Here is a 17,214-nt window from a genome sequence, read left to right as displayed (position 1 = left end):
CACTTCTAATCCTACTAATATTATAAATGTGAAAGTTTGTGTGTTTGGATGTTTGTGAGTTTGGATGTTTGTTCCTCAATCACACTAAAACGCCTGGACGGATTTGCGTGCAATTTTCCACAAACATAGTTTTCCCTCAGGATTGAGTCACAGGCTACTTTTGGTGCCACTAAACAACATGGCTTCCTAGCAGGAGACTCACAAAAGCAGGACTCCTAGCCCCAGCTATAGACTCACACACACTGCCTGGCATTTCCTGCCTCAACCTGCCTGCACACTCCTTACTGTCACCTCAGGAGTAGCCCTCACTCTACTCACTCATATTTACATATAGCTTTCCACAATATAACACATCACATTGTAATTACATGTATCTCCTATCACTGCTATATACAGTACCTGATACATATATACTCCTGTACACAGGCTGTATATACTATAGAATTACATGTATTACCTATCACTGCTATATACAGTGCCTGATACATATATACTCCTGTACACAGGCTGTATATACTATATAATTACATGCATCTCCTATCACTGCTATATACAGTGCCTGATACATATATACTCCTGTACACAGGCTGTATATACTATATAATTACATGCATCTCCTATCACTGCTATATACAGTACCTGATACATATATACTCCTGTACACAGGCTGTATATACTATATAATTACATGTATTACCTATCACTGCTATATACAGTGCCTGATACATATATACTCCTGTACACAGGCTGTATATACTATATAATTACATGCATCTCCTATCACTGCTATATACAGTGCCTGATACATATATACTCCTGTACACAGGCTGTATATACTATATAATTACATGCATCTCCTATCACTGCTATATACAGTGCCTGATACATATATACTCCTGTACACAGGCTGTATATACTATATAATTACATGCATCTCCTATCACTGCTATATACAGTGCCTGATACATATATACTCCTGTACACAGGCTGTATATACTATATAATTACATGCATCTCCTATCACTGCTATATACAGTACCTGATACATATATATACTCCTGTACACAGGCTGTATATACTATATAATTACATGTATTACCTATCACTGCTATATACAGTGCCTGATACATATATACTCCTGTACACAGGCTGTATATACTATATAATTACATGCATCTCCTATCACTGCTATATACAGTGCCTGATACATATATACTCCTGTACACAGGCTGTATATACTATATAATTACATGCATCTCCTATCGCTGCTATATACAGTGCCTGATACATATATACTCCTGTACACAGGCTGTATATACTATATAATTACATGCATCTCCTATCACTGCTATATACAGTGCCTGATACATATATACTCCTGTACACAGGCTGTATATACTATATATTACATGTATTACCTATCACTGCTATATACAGTGCCTGATACATATATACTCCTGTACACAGGCTGTATATACTATATATTACATGTATTACCTATCACTGCTATATACAGTGCCTGATACATATATACTCCTGTACACAGGCTGTATATACTATATAATTACATGCATCTCCTATCACTGCTATATACAGTGCCTGATACATATATACTCCTGTACACAGGCTGTATATACTATATAATTACATGCATCTCCTATCGCTGCTATATACAGTGCCTGATACATATATACTCCTGTACACAGGCTGTATATACTATATAATTACATGCATCTCCTATCACTGCTATATACAGTGCCTGATACATATATACTCCTGTACACAGGCTGTATATACTATATATTACATGTATTACCTATCACTGCTATATACAGTGCCTGATACATATATACTCCTGTACACAGGCTGTATATACTATATATTACATGTATCTCCTATCACTGCTATATACAGTGCCTGATACATATATACTCCTGTACACAGGCTGTATATACTATATATTACATGTATTACCTATCACTGCTATATACAGTGCCTGATACATATATACTCCTGTACACAGGCTGTATATACTATATAATTACATGTATTACCTATCACTGCTATATACAGTGCCTGATACATATATACTCCTGTACACAGGCTGTATATACTATATATTACATGTATTACCTATCACTGCTATATACAGTGCCTGATACATATATACTCCTGTACACAGGCTGTATATACTATATATTACATGTATCTCCTATCACTGCTATATACAGTACCTGATACATATATACTCCTGTACACAGGCTGTATATACTATATAATTACATGTATCTCCTATCACTGCTATATACAGTACCTGATACATATATACTCCTGTACACAGGCTGTATATACTATATAATTACATGCATCTCCTATCACTGCTATATACAGTGCCTGATACATATATACTCCTGTACACAGACTGTATATACTATATAATTACATGTATCTCCTATCACTGCTATATACAGTACCTGATACATATATACTCCTGTACAGACTGTATATACTATATAATTACATGTATCTCCTATCACTGCTATATACAGTGCCTTATACATATATACTCCTGTACACAGACTGTATATACTATATATTACATGCATCTCCTATCACTGCTATATACAGTACCTGATACATATATACTCCTGTACACAGGCTGTATATACTATATATTAACTATATATTACATTTATCTCCTATCACTGCTATATACAGTACCTGATACATATATACTCCTGTACACAGGCTGTATAACACATCACATTGTCTGTATCACAACATATACAATATAACACATCAAATCACATTTGCTAGCCCACCAAACTTTTTAAAGCACTTTTACAGTTTCACACGTCTGTGTCCGCCCAATACTCAACTCACCGCAGACGAAGTCGCGGGTAAAAGCTAGTACAGTAATATTACTATAGACTTCAATACAGTAATATTGCTGTCTATAGCAGGGTTCTGCATCTTTTTGCAGTACAGTTGCTGTGAAACCACAACCCCCTGCATGATAATTTTGCTTGTATATAAAATACATATGAATGCATAATATATATCAAAAAACACATTAGGCATCCCTACATCACAAAATGCCTAGACTATTAAAATATAAAAATAATTCTCCCATATGATTTTTTAATTTCCTGCTACTAAGTTCAAAGTCACTAAATCCTTGTGTCACTTTACAAATAAATTATTAAGAGTGATTAAAATACTACATGTTCGCAGAATATTAACAATAAAACTGACCTTCTTGCAACTCACTTGGTGCAAAATTTTAACTCTCTATGTAGGGGTAGCTTTACTTATTTATTTATTTTTTGAAGTTCAGTGTCTTCCTCACCTTTCTGGTGAATTTTTTGTTGGTGCTCTGGGTATTTTCTTACTTCTGATAGCTGGACCATGGCCTACTAGTTGGCAGCTCCTTGGTGCTGTTCTTGCGATAGGACTTGGGCATTGCTTTCCCCTTTGGGGCTTGTGGCCAGGGTTGTGGAGATGGGCCAAATTTTGAGTAGAGTTGCAGAGTTATCGACTATGGCTTCAAATAAAAGGATTAGTTATCAGTATTGTATAATTGTATGCATAGTTTATTACATTTTTACTACATAGGAGTTCAATCATTAGATTTTTAATGAAATTGAGGGTTTTTACTGTTTTTGACAGACCATGGCTGCCAGCCATTTATGAAGGAGTCAGAGCAGGAGTCTGGCTGTGGAAAAACAGAGGTGTCCTGGTTTGGCCTACTGAATCTGCAGTCCTGCTTGTGACAGTTCCTATGTAGGAGCAGTATTGTGGTCTGTGTTTTATGTGGACAGTCTCCTGGCCTCATGTGACTTCATGATTATTTAGTGGCAAGTTGAGCAACTCTGAAAGCATGGATGGTGTGGCACCTCCAAATGACCCCACATTTTCGGATCATCTACAGAAGTGCTAGCGACTTTTGTTTTCCCAAAATGAATGAAAGGTCTCCATCTACTACAGTGCAGGTGATCAGGGGATAAAACAAGCAGTGCATATATAAAAATGAATGTGGCATTGAGTTTGGTGTCTGGCTGCTGCACCTCTTCATGGACTCTGGTCATACTGAGATGGCACACATTGGCTTCGTAGAGAAGTGGCTTCTTTATTGCTATTATTGAATGTCTCTTCTGTGTGGGTGTTTGTCTCTGTTGTCTCTGTCTCTCTCTTTAGGGATGCAAGGAAACTTAAAAAACCATATGTGCATAGTGGGTGGAAAGTTTCAGTACTGGCACTTCCTATGATTCCTTGTAGACCAGATTGGAGACCAGCCTCGCCTTGTAATAAATTAGGTGCATGCTTTTTCCCAACACACCAGTTTGTAAGTGTATAAGTTCTCCCAGTGATTGCCAGCAGAATGGTGAGTGCAGCCTTGAAGTATACAGGAAGTAATGTATAGCAATGGTTCAATCCGCAGAATAGTGAATACATCTCTAGTGTAATGCAGGCCGTAAGTCAGAATTGATATACCCAGTGAATCCACCAGCAGAATAGTGAGTACAGTTCTATAGTATAGGCAGTGAGTCCGCTATTTAGAGTTTATACATTTCATCTGTAACATTGGGTTTAGGTTTGTGCATCATTGTGTGATACTTAGGAAGTGTCGGCTTCTCGCTGGTTGGTCTTTGAACTGTGATGTGACGAGTTAATGATTTGTGTGTAAACTCCATCTCTTGTCATGTAATTGTTTCCACTACTCAGTGTGAGCGTGGCGCAGACATAACCACTTCCTTTTTACTCCCAGCAGTGCGGTGACCGAGTGAAAAGGTCTTTCTGACCCCAGTTACTTAGTGAAGTGCTCATTCTAGCCAGGGGAGTACATTCATCTGAGTACAGATAATCACATCAGGCCACATTCCTGGATCTCTTCCCAGTAGTAGTATTGTGTGTATTGGGATAGGGGGGGTGCTCTCTAGGTGGGCTGTATTGCTTGGCTCTTCCCAGTCCATGATGCTGAGGTCTCATATACACAGTGTACTGTATAGAGATAGAACATTCCTTACTTTATATCCTGTCAGGTTCTGTATGGCAGAAATATTAAATATGCCTTGGCAGGTTTAATTTCCTTTCATAAGAAATGCTACAAGGTCCACAATCTACTCCTATTTTTCCACATACCGAGTCCTTCAAATGGCTGACTTAAAAAAAAAAAAAAAAAAAAAAAAAAAAACCTCATCTATAAAGCAACTCCAAATGAAGCCGAACAGAATACCAGTTTGCTTAAAACGTCAACTATCCAGAAAGTGACTTATAATGTTTAGGGCCCCTTAACACAGCATAAGCGCGCCGCTCATTTAGACACATATACACATGTGTTTTGAAGCGCCGCGCTCGGACACGTGTGAACGTGTGTAAATGAGCAGTGCGCATACGCCATGTAAAGGGGCCCAATGGTGTTTGGAGTTTGCAGAGGAGGTCTGAGAAGTTTGAAGGTCTGGTGGGAGTAAAGCAGGAGGATCATAACTGAATGAGCATCTACCGCTTTTTACAAGTCAGTATTATAGCAAGGACGAGTCCAGTATTGAAGCTATGTAACAGAGGTACATCATGCTTAAAGATATTACAGCCTATTTAATGGGCCTGTGCTGGAAGAGAGAAATTTCTTAAGAAAACCTTCAACAACCCTCTTTTGGACAGTAGCCAGTGTGATAGGTGCACCAAGTCTCTTTCTGCACTGAGTGCCACCTTATGTTGGATGGCAAGGGAGAGGCTGTTGAGGTGGAAAAAGGGAATACAGGAATCCTGCCATGCAATGTCTAACCCTATGAATCTGTACATGTTACACATTGATGAATATCATATATGGACATGCAAGTTAACAAAATCTCCAATTGTCTGCACAGAGATTTTAATACTGAGCTAAAAAGATAAATCCAGCTCAGCCATCCATATGTTCAGTAATGGCTTCTCTCTATTTTCAGATGCACATGGCAGTAAAATAATGGAACAGTCTTCTACCTTACTATGAATAAGAGTCTGTATAGACAAGAAAGGGGGATAAGATTGCAGTACAACATATATAGCAAAAAAGTGGAGAACCACCCCATGAGTAAAAGTTCAGTCAATAAGGACATCAAATTATATACAAATACATATTAAAAAATAATAATAAAAAGTTTCAAATCAGATCATTTCTCAGTTTTAGCCTTTTGGGGGATACACAATCCACAGGTACAATCCCATATCCTTCCATATTCATTACAAATATCAGACCATGACCGTTACTATTGTAAGTCCTTAGTATGTAAATTAAGTAGGGTGTATTGGGAACCGTTGTGGGACCTCCCTTGTTAGGGCAGGAGTCTTGCTTGGGGGTCTAGGGTAATTGCAGGGCTGATATCCCTCTCACACCCCCACAGTGGCTCCAGTTTTAAATGAACAGCGCCACCTCTGTATTCTGTTAGACACCCCATATGGTAGGATTGTTTGGTTTTTGTTTACACAATTGAGTTGAATATATATGTATAAAATAACAACAGCTATCCTGCCCAGGCCCCAGTGGGAGGTTCCATGAAGCTGGTTGGGAGAACTTTTACAAAAGGAATGAGGTACATGAACTCTTAGATATTTTGGAGGCACAGCCTATAGTGTCATCTGAGTTATTTCTCCATGGCACTCCACCGCCAGGCATAAAACAGATTTGTTCATTATTAGATTCCTTTTTATTCTGTCTTATTTGCATATATATGTATTTTTTGTTCCATCCATTTTTTTTGTATATTGAATCAAATACTTAATAAGGTTCTTTACCTTATTAGGCATTGTTGGAACGTTTTGAGCAAATACGCTTAGACTTATTACCCTTTTGCTGTTATGAGTGGTTTGGTTATATTGGTTGGGTCAAAACTACTAGATACTAATATGGGAAGAATATGCAAATCTGCCTTCCATGATGTAATTAGGAAGACAGTTGCTGCCTCATTGTTGCAAACCAATAGAGGGCGCTCACTGGAATGTGCAAGCCTGTCTTAAGACAGGATTCCAGTGAAATAACCCAATAATGGCTGCTCCCTTTAGCCTCATGCCCGACCTTCCAAGAGGCCTTTGTTTAGCAATGACGCTGGGATTAATACCAGGTATAGTCTCTATTGGTTTGCAACAATGAGGCAGCAACTGTCTTCCTAATTACATCATGGAAGGCAGATTTGCATATTCTTCCCATAGTTCCTTGCAAAGTGGAGTGCTAAAGGCTTAACAAGTCTCCACACACCTATATGGTGGTCTCTCCCTAAGGAGTGACAATATCCCCCGAACCCTAGATACTAATACTGACTGCAGCTACTGAAGTGTTCAAGGAACCAAGTGCTATTCTTTTGTATGGTGCAGTGGTAGCCAATGCAAACTCTATTCCAATGCGGTCATGTAAGTTTAGTGAGAACACAGATGCTTATTGCAGGGGAAAAAAAAAAATCAGGGCTGCAGTCACCATGCCTGATACTACTGAATGGTCTTTAGAGAGAGTTGCTTGAATACTCAGATAGGTACCTATTATGGGACAATCCACTAATTATTTTTATTTTCTCACTCATTATTGGAGAGGTCATCCCCTCGGTACTCGCAATGTCTTTATCTTTTTCAGCTTCTTCAGTTAGTCACATGATCACAGTGTGACCTGTTTTTCCTAGCATGGGTTGCTGTGCAAACAGAAGGACTCTCTCTGCTACCTGCAGATGCTTTTGGAAGTGTTCATGTTGGTTTTACTATTAGTTGTGCATTGTTTTGCAGAAACAGGAAGTAGACAAGGGCATTGACACATTCTGTTACAAGTACAGCAATAGCTGATTTGAGATTTACTTAGATGACTACCTTGCGTAGCTTAAACAAAGAACGTTTCTTTAACTTATTACTGTTGCTATTTCTTGTTTCAGCTTCTATGAAAAGAGGTCATCCTACAAGTTTTGACAGTATAAAGGCTCAAACCATGGGCCCTGCACTAAGCGGAGCTTCCTCCTGAAAGAAGAGCTGAATGATTGATATGGACAACCCCTCCCCCAGTTGCTGACTGCTTGGTCCAGCCTGGCTATTGTGTGATTATTAAGGTCACTAAGTTTTTATTATAAACATTTTAATATCAGATCTATCCTACTTCACATTCTATTTCAATCTCCTGCTATCTGTAATAAAATCTCCTATGGGAGGATTGCAGCAGGGCTCAGCCAACTGGGCATGCTGATTCACTATGTCCGTTCTTGCGGAGGATCTGGAATGATCATGTACTGCAGCTTTCAGGGCCCAACTTCACGTTTCCCAAGGACTCTATTTACAGAAATGTTCTTCGTTATACTGTATACCAGAGAAGCACAAAACTTCTGCTGTATTGAATGTCAGATCAGGGATAACATGCTTTTGTATCTACAGACTTGATGTGAAATGCTGCTAATATTAAATATAAATAACGTTTGATAAATTACTTTGTATTGTGAATTATGTATGCATTATAAATATTATTGCCCCTACGCTACATTATTCAACATCTACTGACATACCCACAATTCACGTGTAATAAGACCGGGTCCATACATACTAGAAATCACATTCTACAGATTTCACACTATGGATTGTAAGGTAAAGTTATTGGCTTCCCCTGATTTCTGTAAGCTGTACTTGGTATTGCACTTCAGGCCTATTAATGTGAATGGGACTGAGCTGCAGTATGGGCTAGTGACTAGTGGACATGATTTCACTGGCCTGAGAAAAGGAAGTGGAGCTCACTAGAGATAAGCGAGTAGTATTCGATCGAATACCTCGCCGCCATAGGAATGCCCTTTACGCGGCCAAACACCAAGGGGTTTAAGTGCATCGAATATTTAATGCGCTTAACCCCTTGGTGTTCGGCCGCTTACACGCATTCTTATGGCGGCGAGGTATTCGATCAAATACTACTCGCTCATCTCTAGAGCTCACCCAAGCACTGCAAGCTTTTTGAACATCTAATCGGGGGGGATCCTTGGTGTTGGACTTTACCAATCTAATTGTGATGATCTAGTCTTAGGATAGGCCAACGGTATCACAGTCGCAAAAAAACACCTCAAATTATCTAAGGGAAGAAAGCGATTTTATTTATGAATTGCTGATATACCATGGTGCACAACTTGTGGCCAACAAAACAATTCTGTGCAAACTTCAAGTGTCTGAAAACAGAATTGCTTGTTTGTGTGTGGCAAGTCATGTACAATTTTCATGTCACAGAACAAGTGGCACATTGCTCAGGGGCATGGACATGCGAGCTCTATCAGACCACAGTGTACACATCTCTGGCTCCCCATGTATTAGAATGTTCACTTTAGACAAGTACACTCACCGGCCACTTTATTAGGTACACCATGCTAGTAACGGGTTGGACCCCCTTTTGCCTTCAGAACTGCCTCAATTCTTCGTGGCATAGATTCAACAAGGTGCTGGAAGCATTCCTCAGAGATTTTGGTCCATATTGACATGATGGCATCACACAGTTGCCGCAGATTTGTCGGCTGCACATCCATGATGCGAATCTCCCGTTCCACCACATCCCAAAGATGCTCTATTGGATTGAGATCTGGTGACTGTGGAGGCCATTGGAGTACAGTGAACTCATTGTCATGTTCAAGAAACCAGTCTGAGATGATTCCAGCTTTATGACATGGCGCATTATCCTGCTGAAAGTAGCCATCAGATGTTGGGTAAATTGTGGTCATAAAGGGATGGACATGGTCAGGAACAATACTCAGGTAGGCTTTGGCGTTGCAACGATGCTCAATTGGTACCAAGGGGCCCAAAGAGTGCCAAGAAAATATTCCCCACACCATGACACCACCACCACCAGCCTGAACCGTTGATACAAGGCAGGATGGATCCATGCTTTCATGTTGTTGATGCCAAATTCTGACCCTACCATCCGAATGTCGCAGCAGAAATCGAGACTCATCAGACCAGGCAACGTTTTTCCAATCTTCAATTGTCCAATTTCGATGAGCTTGTGCAAATTGTAGCCTCAGTTTCCTGTTCTTAGCTGAAAGGAGTGGCACCCGGTGTGGTCTTCTGCTGCTGTAGCCCATCTGCCTCAAAGTTTGACGTACTGTGCATTCAGAGATGCTCTTCTGGCTACCTTGGTTGTAACGGGTGGCTATTTGAGTCACTGTTGCCTTTCTATCAGCTCGAACCAGTCTGGCCATTCTCCTCTGACCTCTGGCATCAACAACGCATTTCCGCCCACAGAACTGCCGCTCACTGGATGTTTTTTCTTTTTCGGACCATTCTCTGTAAACCCTAGAGATGGTTGTGCGTGAAAATCCCAGTAGATCAGCAGTTTCTGAAATACTCAGACCAGCCCTTCTGGCACCAACAACCATGCCACGTTCAAAGGCACTCAAATCACCTTTCTTCCCCATACTGATGCTCGGTTTGAACTGCAGGAGATTGTCTTGACCATGTCTACATGCCTAAATGCACTGAGTTGCCGCCATGTGATTGGCTGATTAGAAATTAAGTGTTAACGAGCAGTTGGACAGGTGTACCTAATAAAGTGGCCGGTAAGTGTATATGACTTACAGAGGTGGCTGTCTTTGCACACAGATTTCTGCATTGTAATGAGTGTTGTGAAATGCTATGTTGTAACCACCACACCCAGAATCTTCAATACATTGATCCATATGCAGCATTGTCTCCTCTCTGTAGTGTTCATATATTTTATGCTATAAATGTATCAGAAGATAAAACCCTGTTAGATTCCTTGTGGTCACAGGTAGTGGTACAATAGGAGACTGTTGCCTTTGAGTTATAAACTTTAATGCTCTAAAGGGGATTTCTAATTCTTGTAAGACACTTTATTGCAGCCACTGTACAAAATACTTTATATAGAAATTCTTTTTTTCTGCAATATCATAGTTTCAGATCTGTATCTTTTTCTCATTGACTGTGGGGATTATAATCCGTAGCACTTGAAGCTTCCATTCACACTACAGACTTCTGCTGCAGCCTGTAATCTGCAGTACCAATGAAGCGGCTGCACATCTGCCACAAACTTTTTCTTTTTTTTTTTTTAACTCAGAGTTTTTGGTGACATCACATGAACAGGATTATGTTTCTGTTTATTATAATGTTGTATATTTACTGCAGCCACCAGATAGAACAGCTGGTGAAGGCAATACTAGGGCTGTAAGAGATTGAAAGGATTTGCTTGTTATGAAAGATAACTCATGTCCATGGATTGTTTAGCAGATCCAATTTGTTTTAGTAGCATTTGCTGTTGCTCTTATTTATGTGACCCCCCCCTACAGTCATCAGAGTCTTGGCAGATTTTACCAAATATATAGGACAGATGTACAAGCCCCAACCCAGCTCTTGAGTTCAGTTCAGATGAGCTGTGTTCAGGCCAGTAAATGGAGCCACTACGTGGGGCCACTTTAGCTTAGAAGAATGCAGTTAGTCTGCACAAATTGGCTGATCTAATCCTATGCGGAAGCTGCATCACAATCAGTTGAAAAATTCTTCCATGTGAACGGCGCTGGAGTGTGGTGGTAGGAGACTTCTTTTAACCTCTCTGTGTTCCTGTCCCCAACAAGGTCAGTGGGCATACTTCAGCACTGTCATAAGGGATGGCCTGGAATCCATATGTTACATGCATATTGTGCCACAGATTGTCCCATAAACTGAAGGGGTGAAACCTGCTGACTATTTAAAAGGCCATAACATGCTCATTTTTCTGCCACAAGTGGTCAATGTTATCAAAGCCACAACATCAAACATCAGTACTGTACATGGTCACGGAATTTCACTATGAAATTTGCAAAATAAACCTGCAGTTATTCAACACAACCTTAAGGTACACTGTCTACCAATAAGTATTTGGACACCTATGCAAATGAATATATTTGTGGTCGTGATGTACGCCACGCCTTCTGCTGTTAAATAGGAAACAGCATTGGCAGTCTCATGCAAGATGCCACGAGGTGCAGAGTTGTCCGATTTCGAGAACGGGGTAATTGTGGGGTACCACAGAAATGGTCGATCCTTAAGGAACAAAGCAAGTGAACTGAACTACCCAAAATCGACAGTGGCCTATGTGATTACGATGTGAAAGGTGATTGTCGGAATGTGCCCAGAGTCGGCAGACCCCCGAAACTGGGAGATAAAGACCGACGAGTGCTGGCCAGAGAAACCGCACCCAGCCGATGGCTCACATACACCAGGAGTTTCACCAGGCATCCGGGAGTATTGTGTCCATTAATACCATCCGTAAGGAAGCATCTGCTGGGCTCTACCAACTATTGGATATGAATAAATGTTGTTTTTCTGTTCTACCACAGGTGTCCAAATACTTATTGGTAGACTGTGTCTGCGCAGGACAGAATTTCTGTGGATTTGCATTCAAGAAGTCATTAGCAGAATGCAGCATCTGTAGAGTGGAAGGGATTTGGACATATTTCACCTACATGCAGCAGAAATTTTCTACCTAAAATCTGATTTATGGCAGATTGTTAAATCAGCAGCTTATCAATTCCTTCTTCACAAAAAAGCAAGGTAATGTGTGGATTTTGTGGAAAATAAAAATCTGCAATGAAAATCTTGTCTTGTGGAGATTGCTGCAGATTTCCCACACATCTATAGCAAAATCCACAGGTGCAAAAAACTGACTACATAAATTGTGCAGGGCTCCAGGCTAATATAATTTCCAAAATGGCTTTGGCTCCAGAATAAAAAAATCCACTAGTCAAATAGATGTTTTAGCCCTCAAATTTACATATTAGTATACATGAATATTACCTAATATACCGTATTACCGTATTTTTCGGACTATAAGACGCACTTTTTTCCCTCCCAATATGGGAGGAAAATGTGTGTGCGTCTTATAGTCCGAATGCAGCGTGTGCAGCGTCTGTGTCCCGTCTGTGTGAATCAAAAGGAGAGCAGCACGGTGCCTGTCTGTGTCGCGTCTTTGCAGGAGCGAGATATGAGAGGCAGGGAAGTAAGGGCGGGCCAGACAGGTGAAGGAAGCGTGGTTTCAAGCTTGCCGAGAAAACCACGCCTCCTTCTCCCGTCTGGCCCGCCCCTCCTTCACTGCCTCTCAGATCTGGCTCTGGCAATGAAGCCGCACAGACAGGGAAGGAGGGGCGGGCCAAACGGGAGGAGGAGGCGTGGTTTTCTCGGCAAGCTTGAAACCACGCCTCCTTCACCCGTCTGGCCCGCCCCTACTTCCCTGTCTGTGTGGCTTCATTGCCGGAGCAAGATGTGAGAGGCAGTGAAGGAGGGACGAGCCAGACAGGTGAAAGAGGCGTGTTTTCAAGTTTGCTTAGAAAACCACACCTCCTTCACCCATCTGGCCCGCCCCTTTTTCTCTTCTTGCATAGCTTCACTGCAGGGTGTCTCTTTCCATCCATGGATGAGATAGATTAGATATAGATAGATAGACAGACAGACAGACAGACAGACAGACAGATAGATAGATAGATAGATAGATAGATAGATAGATAGAGAGAGATATATGTTCAAATCACCCCCATATCCCTAGAATACATATAAAACAAAAATATTACTGTGAAACACATACACATTTGGTATCCCTGTGTCCGAAAGCCCCCGGTTCTATTTACATTGGTGAAATATTATATTATTAGGTTATTAAATATTTCACCAATTTTTTTTCCTTAAAAAAATTTTTTTTCCCTATTTTCCTCCTCTAAAACCTTAGTGCGTCTTATGGTCCGAAAAATACGGTATTCTTGAAAGATGTACCAAAATCGTATGTATCCTATGCCATAGAAGTAGGGCTCCAAATGGCAATCTAAACTGTGCCAGTCATAATGCCCTTCCCCAATGTATTTTCTACAGTACTGATAATACCTGCTTCCTCTTCATCCCCCACCCCCAACTTAGCCCTCTTATCCTTAAATAGCAGTTAAATAGGGGTAAGAACGGGACTTAAAATGTTTTGCACACTGATAATGAAATTGTGAGGTATAATGGGAAAAAAACAGCTTTGCCATTGTTTTTTGGGTTAAAGTTTTATGGCATTCATTGTGTAATAGAAATGACCGGTTAACTTTATACTGCAGACCAGTACAACTAAAATAATAAATTATGGGAAGAAAATTATTGGTTTGCGCTCCAGTATTCGGACACCCATAACTTAAATATATCATTTTCTATTGAGTTATGGGCGAGTTGTGTATGTTGAAAAAACACCTTTAGGCTAAGGCCCCATATAGTGTTTTTTTTACACCCCCACCCACAGCGCTTTTAACAGAAAGTCCACAGAGGAAACCTTATTATACCTTTATGGAATCACCAGCATTTCTATAGGTATAATTGACATGCTGCTTTTTCCAAAACCATAACGTATCTGTAGCGTGTAATTTTCCCGTACTGGGTTGTTGGGATTTGCTCGAATCTTATCCACTTTGCATGGACAGTAAAAGCTGTGGGTTTTGCCATGGCATGTATGCCATGTGGGGCCCTGGCCTTAGGCTGAAGCCCTATGATGTGGAAACCACTGTTTGACAGAACCTGTAAAGTGTATGGGATTCTGTAATAGAAAATCTGCTATTTGAAAAACTCCAGAGTTTTTGCATATCGCAGCATGCCAATTATACCTGTGGATACTATTGAATTTTCCATGTAGGTATAATAAGGGCAGAAAGTCAGCAGATGAAAACCGTGATGATGAAATGATAAACGCTGCAGAAAAAAATGTAACACGTTTCCGATGTGTTTTTATTTTTGCTGTGTTTCGCTATGTGGGGCCTTAACCGTAAGGAATTCCATGGCAGCCAGTGCAATGCAACATGGTAGGACCTGTGTCATAGGGAATTTCATTCTTTCTGAGCATTTCAATTTGCACTGTTATCATGAAATGTCCCAAGAGCCTCTTCTTAATTTTAGAGACCGTACGCAAGTACAGACTAGAGATGAGTGAACCTCTCAGAATTCTGTTTTGGGTTTGGCGCGAGCCACACCCTAAAATTGCTGGAAACTTAGTATAGCAGCGTAGTGTTGCGTCTCTCTAAGGCAAGCACAGCAAAGTTATGTCCAAGTGAAAGGTACATGATTATACTCTGAAGTCTCTTCAGACCCCAGGGTATGAAATGTGAAGGCGCAGGAGGAGGTGTAAATGGGAGTTGTCTGCAGCTCTGTCTTCAATGGTGAGTGGCTCTCCCTGTGACATCATGACACTTGCAGCCCGATCACTGGCCTCGGGTAAGTATGAATGTGTGTTTTTTTTTGTCACCTTCCCTGGGTCTCCAACTATTATTCTCTGAGGTCAGAAGAATCTGATTTCTTGTCAAACCCATTCAAGAAAGTGTCAGCATGTGATACCTGAGGACAGGACAAGCCTTCCAGTGTACCAATGCCACTGTCTATTCCTGATTGGTAGCACATCACAATAGATTTGGTTGTGGGCCATTTTTTTTCAAGATGGCACACTTCATTCTTCTGACAAGTCTACCCTTAACTACTCATCTAGCCAGCGTCTTCTTGAAACATGTCTTACACCTGTGTGGCTTGTTTCAGCATACTGCCTCTGATCAGGGCTACAATTAATGTTCTGGAGAGTTCTTTGTGGCCTGCTGAACATCACACTAGATTTCTTCTTTGTATACAACCCTCAATCTAATGGTTAGTGGTTAATATGTGGCACCCAAATTTTGGAAAAATCAATTCTTTGTCTCTGCATGACATAGTGGTTCAGTATATCTTCTAATGTAGGTCAAGTTTTCTTATAATAACCAGGTTGGAGAAGCTACCTACGCTCAAAATAGTCTCTGGTCAGCATCAGTGGTGAACACTGCCAGTTAATGATTCTTCTGAGGTACGAGCTAAAGGCTTATGGACCCCTGATCCTAAGAGAACCATGATATCATAGAAAAGGGCAAGAGAGTATAACTAGTATGAGGTAAAAGACACCACACAAAATCCCATTAAAATGAATGGAAACTGTAACAGACACAGCTAGTGTCTGTTGCTAAAATCTAGAACGGAAAGTAGCTACAGACACTGCTGTCTGACACCAACGATAGTGTGAACGCTCCCTTACATCATTTTATTTGGTCTTTTTCTATATATTTTTTTGTAAACAGTGAACCCTTTTGTGTCCTAGTGTTTACCTTAATGTTAGTCCCTGTATACTTTACAGATCATTTCCTTTTATGTTTAGTCAATTTTTAATGAACTTTTATATGGAACAAAACAAGTACAAAGCATAAAAGATAAGACAGTACATAAACAATGCAACAAACCAGTGCAAATCTCAGCCATCAGGTCCTAAGACAGGATTGTCAAGGGGAAAACAAGTATGAAAGCTAACGAAGAAACAAGAAAAATAATGGTAAAAGGCAGCAAAACAAGAACCTGAAGCATGAGGCGACCTGAAGCAACCGCTTCAGGCGGCGCTATGTCAGGGCCCCATGGTGGGAGGCAGTTTTATACTTAAACGGGTTTTATTAAAGATTTTTTCAATAAAATACAGAACGAGCAAAAGAAATGAAGTCGAGCAACCATGCAGGAGCATACAAGTCAGCGGCCTGGGAGGCCAAAAAGACCCCCCTCCGCATAATCCAAATACAGCCCAACAAGAAAAAGAAAAGGGGAATAAGAAAGGGACACGGAACAATCAAACAAACACAAGACAAAGACGGAGAAACCACAAATAAGGTGAGAGAAGCAAGGAAAAAAGGGAAAAGAAAACAGACGGCCATGCTATACTCATGCGAAGGCAGTAGAGAAGGCAGACGATTCCTGGAACATAACCCAGGGACGCCATCGAAGTTCAAACTTGGAATAAGCGGGAGAGTCTTCCGCCACCAAGGTCTCCATCCGCTGAATAAGAAGGAACTCCTGGAGGAACTCAAGCATGGAGGGAGGGGTAGGGCTGCGCCAGCATCTTGGAATAACAGCCCTGGCGGCCGTGAGTGGGAGGCAGTTTTGCTTACCTAAGCCAGTCCAGGACAAGCTGTCCTGGACTGGCTTAGCGTCACTGAGCGGTGTTGCTCCAGCGGCTCCCCTCACGCTCAGGCAGAGAGCAGGTCCTCTCCCTGCCTGCGAATGCCGCTAAGCCCCACCCCCTCCACTCCACCCTCTCTTCCTGGTGGGTGGGGGGCGGCTTTCTGTCGGCCGAAAAGGGAAAGTTCACTCCTGATCCTAAGAGAACCATGATATCAGAGAAAAGGGCAAGAGAGTATAACTAGTTTGGGGTAAAACAGAAAATGACTGGGGAAA

General features: G+C 40.9%; 1 protein-coding gene across 1 annotated transcript in view; it reads left to right on the top strand.

Moving 5' to 3' along the window:
- Positions 1-8,204, top strand: part of CEP128 (centrosomal protein 128) — a 115,843-nt gene extending 107,639 nt beyond the window's left edge. The window contains exon 25 of the mRNA XM_075282357.1: positions 7,893-8,204. Within this exon, the coding sequence (XP_075138458.1) occupies positions 7,893-7,978 (86 nt within the window). The 3' untranslated portion in view covers positions 7,979-8,204. The remainder of the gene's footprint in view (positions 1-7,892) is intronic.
- Positions 8,205-17,214: the final 9,010 nt, after the last annotated feature.

Source organism: Leptodactylus fuscus, chromosome 7, assembly GCF_031893055.1.
Source record: "Leptodactylus fuscus isolate aLepFus1 chromosome 7, aLepFus1.hap2, whole genome shotgun sequence".
NCBI classification, from domain to species: domain Eukaryota; kingdom Metazoa; phylum Chordata; class Amphibia; order Anura; family Leptodactylidae; genus Leptodactylus; species Leptodactylus fuscus.
Note: the sequence above shows the minus strand (reverse complement) of the source record. Positions and strands in the feature narration are given on the sequence as shown.